This window comes from Pelobates fuscus, chromosome 13, assembly GCF_036172605.1.
Source record: "Pelobates fuscus isolate aPelFus1 chromosome 13, aPelFus1.pri, whole genome shotgun sequence".
In the NCBI taxonomy this organism is placed as follows: Eukaryota; Metazoa; Chordata; class Amphibia; order Anura; family Pelobatidae; genus Pelobates; species Pelobates fuscus.
Genome location: NC_086329.1, coordinates 98,268,284 through 98,283,568, shown reverse-complemented (window position 1 = coordinate 98,283,568; position 15,285 = coordinate 98,268,284). Strand labels below are relative to the sequence as shown.

The following is a 15,285-nucleotide window of genomic DNA, read 5'->3' as shown; positions in this document are numbered from 1 at the left end:
GTGTAAGTTAATAATTTAAAAGGGAAAATAACGTTTTAATCATGGGAGTAACACACTCACAAGAAGACAAATAATAGATCTTCTCTAATCGTATTGAAATCTGTGTTTTTAAGGTGACACACAACCTACACCTGGTGGACCCAAGATATGGACCACAAAGGAAAGCAGAGAAGAAAGTGCCAAAAAACAAAACAAAAATACAATTGTCCTAGTGCAGCATATGTATGAAAACTGCAATATTTAATTCAACAGAAACATGAAGCAAATAAACTAGATATAACAGTTGCTTAGTTGAAAGGGTCTACTTGTGACACCAATATTTAATGAAGACGTTTCTGGACTCCTGTCCTTTTTTCAATGTATAAAATAATAGCACTCACCAGAATATATAGCAAACACCAAATGAAAACCCTCCACCCACCAAACATGTTCCCTCCAGCTCTGGATAACAGGGGAATTGGGAAGGAGGACTAGTGAATTCAGTAATTGGGGAACTAGAGGTCTAAAAATAGGACTGGGTACAGATACTGTGTTATGGCTTTCTGGGGATGGAGAGGATAGAATGGAGGTAAGTGGTCTGGAGATACTATTGATCTAGGATGGAGTCAGGACATAGTCAATTTCCCAGTAACATAACCTATATAAACTGCCCTAGTCCTATAAAGTTCTAACCAACTCTAGCCCCTCTTACATTTCTTCACTGATTTATAGATATATCCCTTCTCTGACTCTACGCTCTTCCAGTGACCTTGTCCTGTCCGCTGCTCGCACCCTTACTGCTAACTCATGTTTGCGGGACATTTTGTGTTCCTTTGGAACAGCCTGACTACCCCCATCAGACTTTCCCCTAGTCTTCAATTGTTTAAAAAGTCCCTCAAACAATGCTTATGGACTCCCAGAGTAACTTATCTATACCTATCCATATCTGTCTCTTGCTCTCCTAAAGAGCCACACTCCACTCTCTCCTCCAGCTCTGCTACTTTTCCACCTTGTATGGTGGCTGTCACCCTTGCTGCCCTGTTATGTATTTGTACCCCACTTCCTCTACGCTGTAAGCTTGTTTGAGCAGGGCCCTCATCTACCTATTGTTCCTGTGTAATTGTCTCATTTATTGTAAATTACATTCCCCCCCCCTCCCCCTTTATAATATTGAAAGCGCTGCAGAGTTAGTTGGCGCTATATAAATACCAATAATAATAATTATAATAGTTCTAGAGGTGATAAACAACAAATAAACTGCACCAGTCCTAGAGGGAGAGTATATAAATTACTGCAACAATCCCAGAAGTACCAGACTCTGTATAAACTGTGTCAGTACTAGAGGTGACAGATTCTGACAAAGAAATAAGAGATAAGAAAATAAGAGATTTAGGGAGTTCTCACCCCATTTGTCCCGTAGAACAGATATTTTGCTGCTAGTTCATTCGATATATTTCCAGTGACTGACTCTATGTATCACCATAAGCATTCAACACTTTATATTGAACCCTTGCATACAGTAAGCAGGGAATATAGATTGTGCATGATATCAGCCATAGAAGTTTCAGCAAAATGGTAGCACTTCTATTAGATGTTTTTTTTTCTCTGAAGACTTGTATAATCTGTTAGTAATTCACCTTTTAGTACATAGGTTATCTGTAATACCCCATATCGAAATAGTACCCATAGGCTGATGGCATCATAAACACTATAGTTAACTGTAGTGGTTATGGTGCTTAGAATGTCCGTTTCAATTTGTCCAGAAACTGTTTTAGAATTCTGTCAGATTAGAGTACTTTGAGCACGTAGGCTCGTTGTTACTGTGTTGTCATCATTTTATTTTGATAATCATAGAGCTTTTGGACTTTGGCATACATTTTTCTTTAAAGGACCACTATAGGCGCCTAGACCACTTCAGCTCAATGAGGTGGTCTGGGTGCCAGGTCCATCTAGGGTTAACCCTGCCTGCTGTAAACATAGCAGTTTCAGAGAAACTGCTATGTTTCACTGAGGGTTAATCCAACCTCTAGTGGCTGTCTCATTGACAGCCGCTAGAGGCACTTCCGCGCTTCTCACTGTGATTTTCACAGTGAGAAGACGCCAGTGTCCATAGGAAAGCATTGAGAATGCTTTCCTATGGCCTGTCTGAATGCGCGCGTGGCTCTTGCCGCGCATGTGCATTCAGCCGATGACGTCGGAAGGGGGAGGAGAGTCCCCAGCGCCGAGGGAGCCCGGCGCTGGAGAAAGGTAAGTGATTAACCCCTTCCTCCCCCTAGAGCCCGGCGGCCATGAGGGTGGGGAGGGGGGGCGGACCTATTAACACTTTAGTGCCAGGAAAACAAGTTGGTTTTCCTGCCACTATAGTGGTCCTTTAAGTAAAAAAATCCTCTTTGTTTTATTGTAAATATGTTTGTGGGAAATGAATAACCTTTTGACGATCTCTCCAGAGCTTGATTTCCCTGTCTTATCTGTAAAGGAAAATAAAGAAGTCCAATGTAATTATAAGTTAAAACAGAGGATAACCCTCTTTTTTTTTTCATTATAGGGAAAACATGAATTTTCTGTTTTCTTGAAAATTGGATATTTTTTTTTAAAGACCAATTTGGTAAAATTGATGAATAACACTGAAATTGCACATCCGGCTTGGAACAATTCATGGTCTGCTGTAATAAATAAATCAGCAGAGAAATGGACCGAATCCCATGCAAAGTGTGAAATTCAGATATCGAACACTGAAAAAAAGTACTGAATTCAGTCCAACCTGTTGCATTGAGGCACATTGGAAAATAAATGTACCTGTCTTTTGCAAACTCGCTACATCACTCTGCGTTATTTGGCCACTTACCACACTTAACAGGCAAACGGTCAGCAGGTAAATAGTTTAAAATAAAATAAACATGGGTCCCAGAAACTGTCATTTTATTATTTAAAATAAAATACGTATATGATACCTATAATGCACACATGTAAGTAAATACTTTTTTAGTGCATATGCCGTCTTACAAAGACTCCACAAGGACAGCCGTTTTTAAAGGGACTCCCTGCTGCCCAAATACAAAAATGATAAAATAATAAATAATAAAAAATCTTTGTTTCGTAGATAGATCCTCAATGAAAATAGGCATGCATTGAATTATTGTTTGTTTTTTTGTTTGTTTTTTTTTCATTGGGGATATATCCAACAGCTTGCAAACACATCAGATTTCTTGTCTGCTGCCTATGGATGTCCTCCCCTTTTAACGCAGTCCAGACTTTCTATGGCGACAGTGGAGGACCGTTTCATCCATCACTAATCCCAATGTGCAAATAACGCTAATCAGCAATTCATAGCATGTTAATTTAGAAAATGATTTTACAGCAGTAAGAAGTGAATTTTTTTTAATAACCTAAGATTAGCAAAAGGATCCTAGGAATGTTTAACTATAATTAAGGGTTAAGTTCAATGATGTGTGTAGCCTCTTCTTTTATTGACTTAGAGGACACTATAGGCACCCAGACCACTTCAGTTAATTTTGCAATTGTGTGAAAGAACCCATGGGGATTGAAATGTTGCACTTTTCCAAAATAAATCAGCTGTTTAACTGATCCTTAAATTCCTGGACCACAATTGTGTTTCACTATCATGGTAGGGGCAGTCAACCCCAGGTCTGGTTGCACCAGGATTTTAATAAGAGTGCAGAATTTCTCCTTTTGTTTATATATTAGAGGACACTACAGGCACCCCTAGACCACTTTAGCTCATTTGGCAAAACGTGTGAACTGGTTGGTACACAATGAAATAATCTATAGACAGGGCACAAGAAGGCACTTGGTATCTTGATAATTTTCCCCATTCCCGATCAGTGGCTGAAGTCAAAGTTTGTGTCTCTCTGGTCACGCATGTAGCATGTAGATGCTAAATACATATTTTATGGAACTTACAATGGAAATCTCTTGAAAGAAGACTGACAGTGCATTAGACTCATCAAATTATTAGCACACTAGACATGCTCTTACATAGTGTAACAATGTCACATAGTTACACAAAATAGTGTTAAAGGTTCCAATTTAGTTTAACAAAAGCGAGCAAGTCTTGTTGGTAGGTTACCTTCTACCTACCCTTAAAAGTTAAAAAAGTAAACAAACACTAATAGCAAGTGGTGATAATCCCTTCTTACCAACATGTTCTCATATCAACTAATCACCCAATAGGAAAAAAATTTTTAGACTTTCTATTTGTGTCCCTCTTCTATGCCACTTTTTCTCTTCTCTCACAAAATGAAACATTCAAAATAGGAAGCCTCCTGTCATGTGGTAAAATTGAAGATTATGCTAGCTTTAGTGTACTAATAATCTTAATTTTAGTAAGGACAGGAGGCGAGTATTTTCCCACTTTTTTTTTTGTTTTTTTACTTTGTTTTTACGCAGGGTGTAATTTGGTTGTTGGGTGTATTTATTGTGACTTCCTAATTTTAGTGTGGATTTTGTGTGTCTTGGTTATCATTCTGCTATGAGATATGCATACTTAAAATTAATTGACAGCTTGCCTTGTTTTATTATTTCATAAGCTTATTTCTGTAAGACTAAGCCTTTTATCCTCGTTCTACAAGATACTGATTCATGTTTTCTGTTTGTTCTGTTTTCTCTGTTTTGCCTGTGATGTTGCATAAATAAAGAGGAAGTGCATGGGATCACTGTGCCTTAAATATACATTACTTGTTTCTGATTGGTTCCCATTTTTCTATATTTCTTTGCTGCTATAATTTTAAGTAAAGAAAGATATGCAAAATACTCGCCTCCTGTCATTACTAAAATGAAGATAATTAATACCCTAAATCTAGCAAAAATCTTCAGTTTGAGCCAGTAGGTGATCATCTATCTTACTTGTGGTCCAAGGTGTTAAAAAGGTTTAATATCACTTATTAGTGGCTCGAGGCATGTAAGCCTAGCGCTTTCACAATTTCTATATATTTTAACGGCAAATACACTTGTTGTATCAAACATGATTTAATATTACTTTGGAGAGAGTAACCTTTAATCTAAAAATTGTGCAAGTCATCGTTTTAGCAATTAGCAGGTTATATCACTATATATTTCTATCTTCATAATTTTTACCACCTTGCTATTAGCATAGCACTAAAGTTATCATAGATGAAGAATAGGTGCACCAACGTGTACAGCCTCCCTGATCAGTCCAGTTTACCCCCCACCAGTTCTCCCCTGCTCATAGATCGTTTTTTTTTTTTTTTTGCCAATCTCTTTTTATTTTTTTCACGTCATTATGAATAATATATGAAAATGAGGTACAGATAAAACAATGATATGAACATACATTTGAATACAAATGAGAAAAATGTTTACAAAGCACAGGTCCAAAGCATAATTTCACGTGACATAGAAGTTAGGCTGATGAAACGTAGTGCATAATATACAGGGAGTGCAGAATTATTAGGCAAGTTGTATTTTTGAGGATTAATTTTATTATTGAACAACAACCATGTTCTCAATGAACCCAAAAAACTCATTAATATCAAAGCTGAATATTTTTGGAAGTAGTTTTTAGTTTGTTTTTAGTTATAGCTATTTTAGGGGGATATCTGTGTGTGCAGGTGACTATTACTGTGCATAATTATTAGGCAACTTAACAAAAAACAAATATATACCCATTTCAATTATTTATTTTTACCAGTGAAACCAATATAACATCTCAACATTCACAAATATACATTTCTGACATTCAAAAACATAACAAAAACAAATCAGTGACCAATATAGCCACCTTTCTTTGCAAGGACACTCAAAAGCCTGCCATCCATGGATTCTGTCAGTGTTTTGATCTTTCACCATCAACATTGCGTGCAGCAGCAACCACAGCCTCCCAGACACTGTTCAGAGTGGTGTACTGTTTTCCCTCCTTGTAAATCTCACATTTGATGATGGACCACAGGTTCTCAATGGGGTTCAGATCAGGTGAACAAGGAGGCCATGTCATTAGATTTTCTTCTTTTATACCCTTTCTTGCCAGCCACGCTGTGGAGTACTTGGACGCGTGTGATGGAGCATTGTCCTGCATGAAAATCATGTTTTTCTTGAAGGATGCAGACTTCTTCCTGTACCACTGCTTGAAGAAGGTGTCTTCCAGAAACTGGGAGTTGAGCTTGACTCCATCCTCAACCCGAAAAGGCCCCACAAGCTCATCTTTGATGATACCAGCCCAAACCAGTACTCCACCTCCACCTTGCTGGCGTCTGAGTCGGACTGGAGCTCTCTGCCCTTTACCAATCCATCCATCTGGCCCATCAAGACTCACTCTCATTTCATCAGTCCATAAAACCTTAGAAAAATCAGTCTTGAGATATTTCTTGGCCCAGTCTTGACGTTTCAGCTTGTGTGTCTTGTTCAGTGGTGGTCGTCTTTCAGCCTTTCTTACCTTGGCCATGTCTCTGAGTATTGCACACCTTGTGCTTTTGGGCACTCCAGTGATGTTGTAGCTCTGAAATATGGCCAAACTGGTGGCAATTGGCATCTTGGCAGCTGCACGCTTGACTTTTCTCAGTTCATGGGCAGTTATTTTGCGCCTTGGTTTCTCCACACGCTTCTTGCGACCCTGTTGACTATTTTGAATGAAACGCTTGATTGTTCGATGATAACGCTTCAGAAGCTTTGCAATTTTAAGAGTGCTGCATCCCTCTGCAAGATATCTCACTATTTTTGACTTTTCTGAGCCTGTCAAGTCCTTCTTTTGACCCATTTTGCCAAAGGAAAGGAAGTTGCCTAATAATTATGCACACCTGATATAGGGTGTTGATGTCATTAGACCACACCCCTTCTCATTACAGAGATGCACATCACCTAATATGCTTAATTGGTAGTAGGCTTTCGAGCCTATACAGCTTGGAGTAAGACAACATGCATAAAGAGGATGATGTGGTCAAAATACTCATTTGCCTAATAATTCTGCACACAGTGTACAGACTCAGACATATATTTACTTTGACACTTTGGTGTAAGACATAAAAATGCTCTTGTGACCCCCAACTCCATAAAGAAATATTGCATGTGAGGTGCGGTAAGACCTAGGTTGACAAGCATCACAGTGAAATAAACATGGAAACATTCTGAGAGAGAACAGCTAAGACATATGTTATTAGGCACCTGTCATATCCCCGTCCAGGCACCTCTTCTCTCCCTCCCATCCATTCTCCATACATCAACTCCATACATCAAAGTTCTGATCTACGGGGAAAACCAGCTATTCCATTGTATCAGACATGAGAAAAAGAAGACAAAAACTCACATAAGTAGGGAAGGAGGAAAAAATATAAAAGAGGAGAAATATAGGGGGGAGGAGGAGAGCCCATCTGCCAACCCAATTGTAGCAGACTCTGGAACCGCTTAAAGTATAAGGACATCCATTACCCCCAGTAACTGGACGAGACACAGCTCTGGTAGTACAACACAATTTTACAATTTTATAATGCCACACGTCTTTTATGCATAACCCCTTGCAAGGGGTCTTCCACACAAACATACAGGGGTTTCCATTCCAGGATCCTCTGTACCTGGGAGCCCGGGCATGGAAAAGGGACCTAGTTTATTTGTCTCCCAGGTCTGAAAGCCTACTACACATACAAAGGGTCGTCAACCCCAAATGACAGGGGTCTTCATCCCAGGTTCTTCCGTGTCTGGGAGCTTGGGCAGGGAAAAAGGGAACTTATATCTTTGTCTCTCAGGCACAGAAACCCCACCAAACTAGCCAATGCCCCAAAAGTGCCCCCACCAACCTCAGGAACCCCCACACTGTACATTACCCTGACTGGTGTCCATTCATGAGGCCCCTGTGCAAACCCCAGGCAAGGGAAGCGTCTCCTTTCGGGATGCGAATGCTCCCCCTGGTTGGAGTTCGTCTATATGCCAGGTAGCTCCACGCTGACACATGCTCATAGGTTTTATACAGGTATCAAATGGTCAAGTCATTAATGGAACGAGGCATGGTTATAATAGAGACATGTCAATTATGCAATTTGTGAGTGACACTTTCTCAAATTGGACCACCCTCCACACAACCACTCTTCTAGCGTGTGTTTATATGTATGTATGTGATAGATAGACTTTTTTCCTTTATTTGCTGGTAATCATTGAAAGAAATTATTTCCTTTTCTTTCTTCAGTACACCCAAAAAAGCAAGAAGCAAAAAAAATACACCCAGGAAGTAACATCCAAGACATTAAGTTCTCATTTCTTTAAATAGTAATTACTGAAGAAAACACAGTCATTCACCATGTCCCTCCTGGCACTGATCATCTTTCTCTGTAAGTGCACAAATGTCATTTTATTTCTTAATGATTTTCACTACTTTCTATTTTGTTGTGTTGCTATTGTGTTAACAAATTAGTTAGGAGTAGAAAACTCTATAACTGGATTCAAATAGCAGTTATTTGTTTTTTTTTATTTTTTATTTTGACGTGCATTGGTATAATTTCCAAGATTAATGAGACACAGAATACAAAGTAGAAATCAATAGTAACCATAATGCTTTTCTTACCATGTCTTAGGTGAAATATTGCACCTTTTTTTCTTTTTTTTTTACAAGTAAACTATAGTGGCTAGGCATAATACACGCTAATACAATAAGAGAAAACTGAGCTTGTTAGCTAGAAAAGGTGCCTAGACCTGATGATAAGTAAGTTGAGTAGCAATAGTATAGAACAGGCTGGTTAATTAAGTAGTTAAGACAAAACTCAAGATAACCTTAGTTAAACACTGAATGATATCACTGGGTGCTAAGGAGGTTTAGCCTATACCTATCATATAGTGTATACTGTCCAGATGAAATTGGTGACTCAAGTCCATTCATTGCTGTGCGATAATATATTATAGGCAACCAGAGTGGCCTCCGCGGCATAGACTCTGCAGTCTGTCCACAGGGTTAATCAACCGATGCCTGCAGATGGGAGGGAGCCCATATTCAGGTAGATCAGTCTATCAGGCCGTGGAGGGGCATTAAATGGGCCCCAGGGGCTGATCCGATTTAGCACTGTTCTCCTTGGGATCTTGTCAGGGCTCAACCACGATACTAGGTTCACCGACCTATGCGATTTTTGCTGCACGCTCCGCCGAGCAGGAAGCTGCTGGGCTCCATGCCATCAAATATGTCTTGTTCTATAGCGGCTCGGTTCCCCATGTCTTCGAGCCCAGACCTTTTTGAGGATCCCCCTGTCACGGTAGTTTACCCCAACACGCAGGATTTAGTCCAACAAATGGTAATAAAGAGCAGAGATACGTCTACCGGACCTTAGAATGGCCGGACTCGACGTAGAGGAGAGAAATACAGAGTCAGGAACGATCCGAGGTCAAGGGCACAGAGAAACAGCGAAAACAAAAACTTAGCCAAGGTCTGGTACACAGAAATCAGTAAGCCAGCAAACAGGACAATACAGGGATAAGGAGATAAACGGAGTCAGAAACAAAACCAAGGTCAAGAACGAAGAATCACAACTGAACACAACAAGCGCTAAAGGGAACTGAAACAGAAACCACGATAGGGCAGGGAGTTACGGGAGAGGTAAGTTTAAATACCTTCAACTTATTCTTGATTGGCCCCTGTCATATCCACGCCCCCAAAATGTGAGATTATGGGGAGTGTGGGATGACAGAGGCCAATGGGAGACCATTTTAATTTTCGGCTCCCACTTCCCCTTTAAGAGCGTGCCCGTGCCGCGCGGCACGCTCTCAGAGCTAGGCGGGACACGTGACCGCATCCCGCAGTCAGCACCCGCCGTCATCGGTGCCCTGAGCGCGCCGGGAACAGAGGACCTCGGCCGGCCCCCGGACAAGGTAAGTACCGCTACACCCCCCATTCCATGCGGCAGAATCTCGGGCCTGCGGATGCTCCGAAATCCTGGCCCCTTGTTGGGTGCATGCACGGTGGACTGGGTGCGGGTCACTCGGCCTGGAGGGAGCACATGGGGTGGCAGTTAACCCCCTGTTCGTATCAGCAGGGGTCGGTGGATCACGAGGACGGCTGCTTATACGGAGCAAAAACGCTTGGTAGACTGCTTCAAACCTGGCCACAAAAGTCTCCTCCCATGACTGGCTCATTTTAGATGAAGACTGCAGAGATGTGAGTGTGTCCAGCTGGGACCGGGATATCCCCCACCGGTCCTAAGGGGGAGGGGGTGATGGAGCCGCAAGGGATCCGCTGGAACACACAAGCCCAGTGTTGGGAGTGTAAGATGTTGGGAGTGATGTTATATATAAAATGCAAAATTAATCTGATAAAAAACACAATACAAAAAAATGCATTGTCAAACCTAAACAATTAAAGTGATAGTGATTTGATGTATATAATCACAATGCATATCATGCATCTGCTTTATACTAAATTAAAATTATAATTGAGGTGACATTACTAGCCAAAACCTCCTCAAATTTATACTTTTCTGTGGTAACCTCCAAATGAGCATCTGAAGCAGGGATGTTTTTTATTGTGCAATGTTCCTTAATCTGTATTATTTGTACATTTTGGTCTCTATGGTAGAACCATTCCTGAGAGGTGCAAGTTCCGGGTGTGCCCCAAATTCCATTTTTTTCTTTACCGTGTAAGTTTGGAGTCCAGACCAGATTCCTTTGGGTTGAGCACCTCACCCTACCCCCAGCTTCACATGCCCCTTTGGAGGTAACTATTTAATTTGAGGAGTTGTGGATAGTAATGTCACTTTATTTAAAATGTTCATTTTGTATAAAGCAGATATATGATATGCATTGTGAATATATACATCAAATCACAATCACTTTAATTGTGTAGTTTTGGCACTGCATTTTTTTGTATTGTGTTTATCACATTCATTTTGCATGTTCCTTTTTAAATTCCTTTTTGTCAGAGTCTATACAGATGTTTAAACTGCAATTGGATAAATGCTTGCAAAAACATAACACACAGGGATATCATTTCTAATTAGTGGGGTAATAGCTGCTTGATTCAAGGAGACATCTGACTGCTATTTTGGGGTCAAGAAGGAATTTTTTCCTAGTTTGTTGCAAAATTGGAAGCGCTTCAGACTGTTTTTTTTGCCTTCTTTTGGATCAACAGCAACAACATGCGTGAGGAAGGCTGAACTTGATGGACGCAAGTCTCTTTTCAGCTATGTAACACTATGTTACTATGTAAATGCCACAGAGTAATAAGTGCATTTGAAAAGTACTATACTAAACTAAAATATCTCCGAATGTTCATCACTTTTGAGTTAATGGGAATTTTCAGTTTTCTTTAAAAGGTACGTCTTGAGCAAAGTTTTGAAGTAAAGCAATCACAGTGGAAAGCAATTGAATGTTTTTTGCTGATTGCACCAACTTTTTGGAACAAAGTCCAGAATTTCTCCTTTTAAAAGAAATCTTATTTATCTCTATAGATGCATCAATAATAAGTGTGAAACTTTTTCTGAAAATATGCTTAGATGATATTAATAAAGCTATGTTCTGTAGGGTCATCTCTCTGTAAATCTGCAGGGCCTGGTAGTAGCAATCATATAAGACAATATTAGGTCTCATTTCTGCAATTTGGATTTCTTATGAATCAAATATTATTTCTTGATTTCTCATGTGCTGTTATATTGAGCAGATAGAAAGGAAATTAGAAAGAGGTATATAAAACAGTGAAGAAAGTGGCATTTCTCAAAACATAAATAAACCATGAAAAGATTGAACAATGGACACAGCCAGTGTCCAGTTGTACTGTATAGCATGACCTTAATACATGTTGACATCTCATTTTTTGGACCTCAAGTTGGTGCTATTCCTAAAAATAAATGGCCTAAGCCGCACCAGACTGCAATTTTAAAATCTTCCTTATTGGTATGTGCTAACATTATGTGGGTTTGTTCAGTGAACATTGAATGATATTGAACTGAAACAGTATTGTAACATTATTCTGAAAAATTAGAGTTTTGGCTGTAGCTGTGTTGGAGATTCTTCTGCTTCCATTTTTCAATTCAGTAAAAAAATTAAATATATATTAAAAAGAAAATTTGCAACAAAACCATGTTGAAAAATGAAAAGAGAATGTGATTTAACCAACGCTATAATGTGTAGTCAAAATGAGGAAGTAACATAGAAAGAAAGGATTTCTTAGCACACTACCACTTCTCTATTTTCATGCATAAGAGCTGAAATATTCAGGTAACTAAGCTGTTTTTAATGCTGTTGATAAAATGTTGACCTGGTTTGATAATTCCCTTGAACAGTGGTTCTTAAACTAGTCCTCACGGCCCACCAGCAGTCCAGGTTTTGTCAGTATCTTGATTGGAATAAAAAAGGGAAATACATAAATCCTGGATTGTCGGTGGGCCATGAGGACTGGTCTGTGAATCACTGCCCTAGAACATCCCATTGGTGGGTGTGCATTTCAAAGAATATTGAGAGAGTCTAGTGGTCTGTTACACGAGTATGCAACCTTTATCACTCCGCACGTTATGGACTACATCTTCCATAATTGTATTAAAGCCATAATGCTGAAAAAGCATCAGGGGAGATGTAGTCCACAATATATGGAGAGTTGAAGATTGCCTACCCCGGTTCTATCACTTTCCTTCCATCCATTGCCCCATAATGATTTTCAACCCCAAAATATCTGATATAATTCTTTTTACTTATGACGGAGTGTGCAGAACAGCCTTTGGGCTGGCGATACTTTATCTTACCAGTACCAGTGAATACAATTTAAATATGGCAGAAAAGAAATTATTTATGGCGCTGTCCCTTTAACCCCTTAAGGACCAAACTTCTGGAATAAAAGGGGATCATGACGTGTCACACATGTCATGTGTCCTTAAGGGGTTAAATAGTTTTTTAATACCGTTTGAACAAATACCATTTTTATTACATATTTGTAAAGCAAATACCATTATATCATGATCATTTGTTTTTCTAGAGAAAGCAACATGTACTTGTAGACAATTACTCATTTCGACTTATTCAAATGGATTTATCTGAATTTATTTTAAAAAATCTTCTCTTCAGTCGAAATATTCTCAAAGGTTTGAATTGTTGAGAATGTAGAGTAAATTCAAAGTTAATTTCAAATTTTAGGACCAAAAAAAAAAAAAGCCCAACTGAAGACATAACTGACTTGGAGAGCTGTTCCAAATTGGGTTGTTATGTCCTAAAATTTTACATTTACTTTGAATTCTCAACAATTCAACATATTGGGTTTGATGTTGGGCTGAAGTTCTACTCCTGTTTCCGTGATTTTCAGTTTACAGTGCTAGGAGGTACATCGACGAATTGAAATAAATAGCCAAATTTCACAGTCGATTTAAAAAAAAAAAAAAAAAAGCATTTAAATCAATAATAGTCACATCTTGATTATTTGAGCCTATATTTTTTAATTTAGTTTTCAGTTCTCTACGATGCAATATTTAGTAAATACATTTCTATTTGCAATTTTTATTACTAAAGCAACTTTTGTCAATCAAGAACCCATGTTTATTTATTTGATTCTGTAGGTGGTATATTTGGAGCCGCACCCTGTCGAAACACATATATTACGGGAGTAGAAGAACAAAGTGTAATTCTGCAGTTGGGTCGGACGGGAGTTACATCGGCCACTTGGGAATTATGCACTGGAGATGGGAATAGATATTTCATAGCTCACACCTTCCCTCGGAGACCAGTGGAGGTTCTTAATCGCTTGTATAATGGACGACTCTTTAGTACGCCCGATGGATCTCTGGTTATTTCAGAACTAACCATGAAAGACCAAGGAATCTACAATGCAGACCTATTTGTTGGGGAAGGGACATACCTTTGCGATCAGCGCTTTAATCTCAACATTATCCGTAAGGTTTTCACTTATATAAATGTCCGCACTGTCTTAGTTTTCTTAATGCTGGTAGGATAAGTAGCATAAACTGGCAATAATATTGTAAAATAATATATCACAGTATCCCAGTGAGTAATGCCAATAGTGTTAAATACTCAAACATTTTAGTGAGTTTTCCCTTAAGACCTCACAGCATACAGCAATATACATACAATTTAAGGTGGAGTATTTCTCTCGTTTGTTTTAATTTTGAATGGTTCCTGGGCTAATATTTTCTAGGAATAAAATATAACGGGACAGATAATAGTGCAATATAGCCAATATAAATAGTAAAGTGCGATAAATGGAAGAAAAGGCACTCACAAACGCAGAGCCATAAAAATCGGCTCAGATTTCCAGCTTTGTGGTATATGAGGGTTCCCACTCCCTTCTTTGTGCTGATTGATGATCTCAAACAGGATAGATGTACTCAAAGATCAGTTGAAATGTACAGTGCTTTATTGGTAAAGTGCACAATATGATTAAAATATATAAAGAATAAAATTAAAACCTTACAATTTTGAAGGCAAAGTCCTTTGTGTAAAGTCCTTGTAAAGTGCAAAACGCGTTTCACCTCATATAGAGGCTTCCTCAGTTGCTGCTTCGTCTTGTTCATAAGTTATTTTTATGTATAGTTCTTAATTGGCGGTCGTTTTTTCTCCCTTCTATTTTCGGCCATCATTTTTGCTTCCGATTCTGGGTTTTTGCATTCCAGCCGTGGAATGCATACGTCACGTGGTGTATGTTGGAACGCATCCTTGCGTTCCAAAGCCGTTTTTGCGATCTTTTAAAGCATTTTGCATGGAAGAGATTCATAATTTCATACAATGAAGAGGAGCATATGCAAATAATCTTTTTTTTTTTTATTATTTAAGTTTTTTATTTTGTAATCAGAAAGAGTAACAGAACAACGTGTCGCAAAACACATTTACATAGATTACATAGTTTTCCGTGTGTTAGCATTATGTTAAGCAATAATACAGAAAATTTAAACAGAGAGCGTGCGTGAGCTAGATCAACAAGTAAAACATTTCAAAAGTAAATAATTTCACAATAGATGTGGTAGATTTGTGCGCATTTAGGAAGATAGTGCCCCATTCTTTCTGTGAGATATCTATTTGAAGTTCCTCTACCCATTTCCCTGTGCAGTTTGGCAAAGTTAGTTCCCGTCTCTCCCTTATCATTTTATACATGGTGGAGAGAACCTTTTTTGTGAGTGTGTGGTCTGAACAAAGTTGTTCAAAGTTGGTCAAGGTCCGTAAATCCTTTTGTAAGAGATTGAAACATTTAATAAAGTGGATTAGTTGGTCGTAATGTAAACGTTGGTTACCTGTTGTCGAGCATTAGACGTTAGTTGAGTTAGGCTTTTTAATTTATTGTTCTCAACCATGTCTTTAAGTTGCAGGGCATTGCCAGTATGGTAGAGGTCGTATGTATTCCCGGATTGTCCTCTTTGGAAATCAGGGTTG

At 38.9% G+C, this 15,285-nt stretch overlaps 1 protein-coding gene across 2 annotated transcripts in view; it reads left to right on the top strand.

The window, feature by feature from the left end:
- The window catches only part of LOC134583076 (uncharacterized), a 50,655-nt gene that overhangs the window by 18,042 nt on the left and 17,328 nt on the right, over positions 1–15,285 (top strand). The window contains exon 7 of one of the 2 annotated variants that reach the window (XM_063439832.1): positions 13,461–13,793. The exons of the other annotated variant lie outside the window; for it this stretch is intronic. Within the exon in view, the coding sequence (XP_063295902.1) occupies positions 13,461–13,793 (333 nt within the window). The remainder of the gene's footprint in view (positions 1–13,460; positions 13,794–15,285) is intronic. 2 annotated transcript variants of the gene reach the window in all.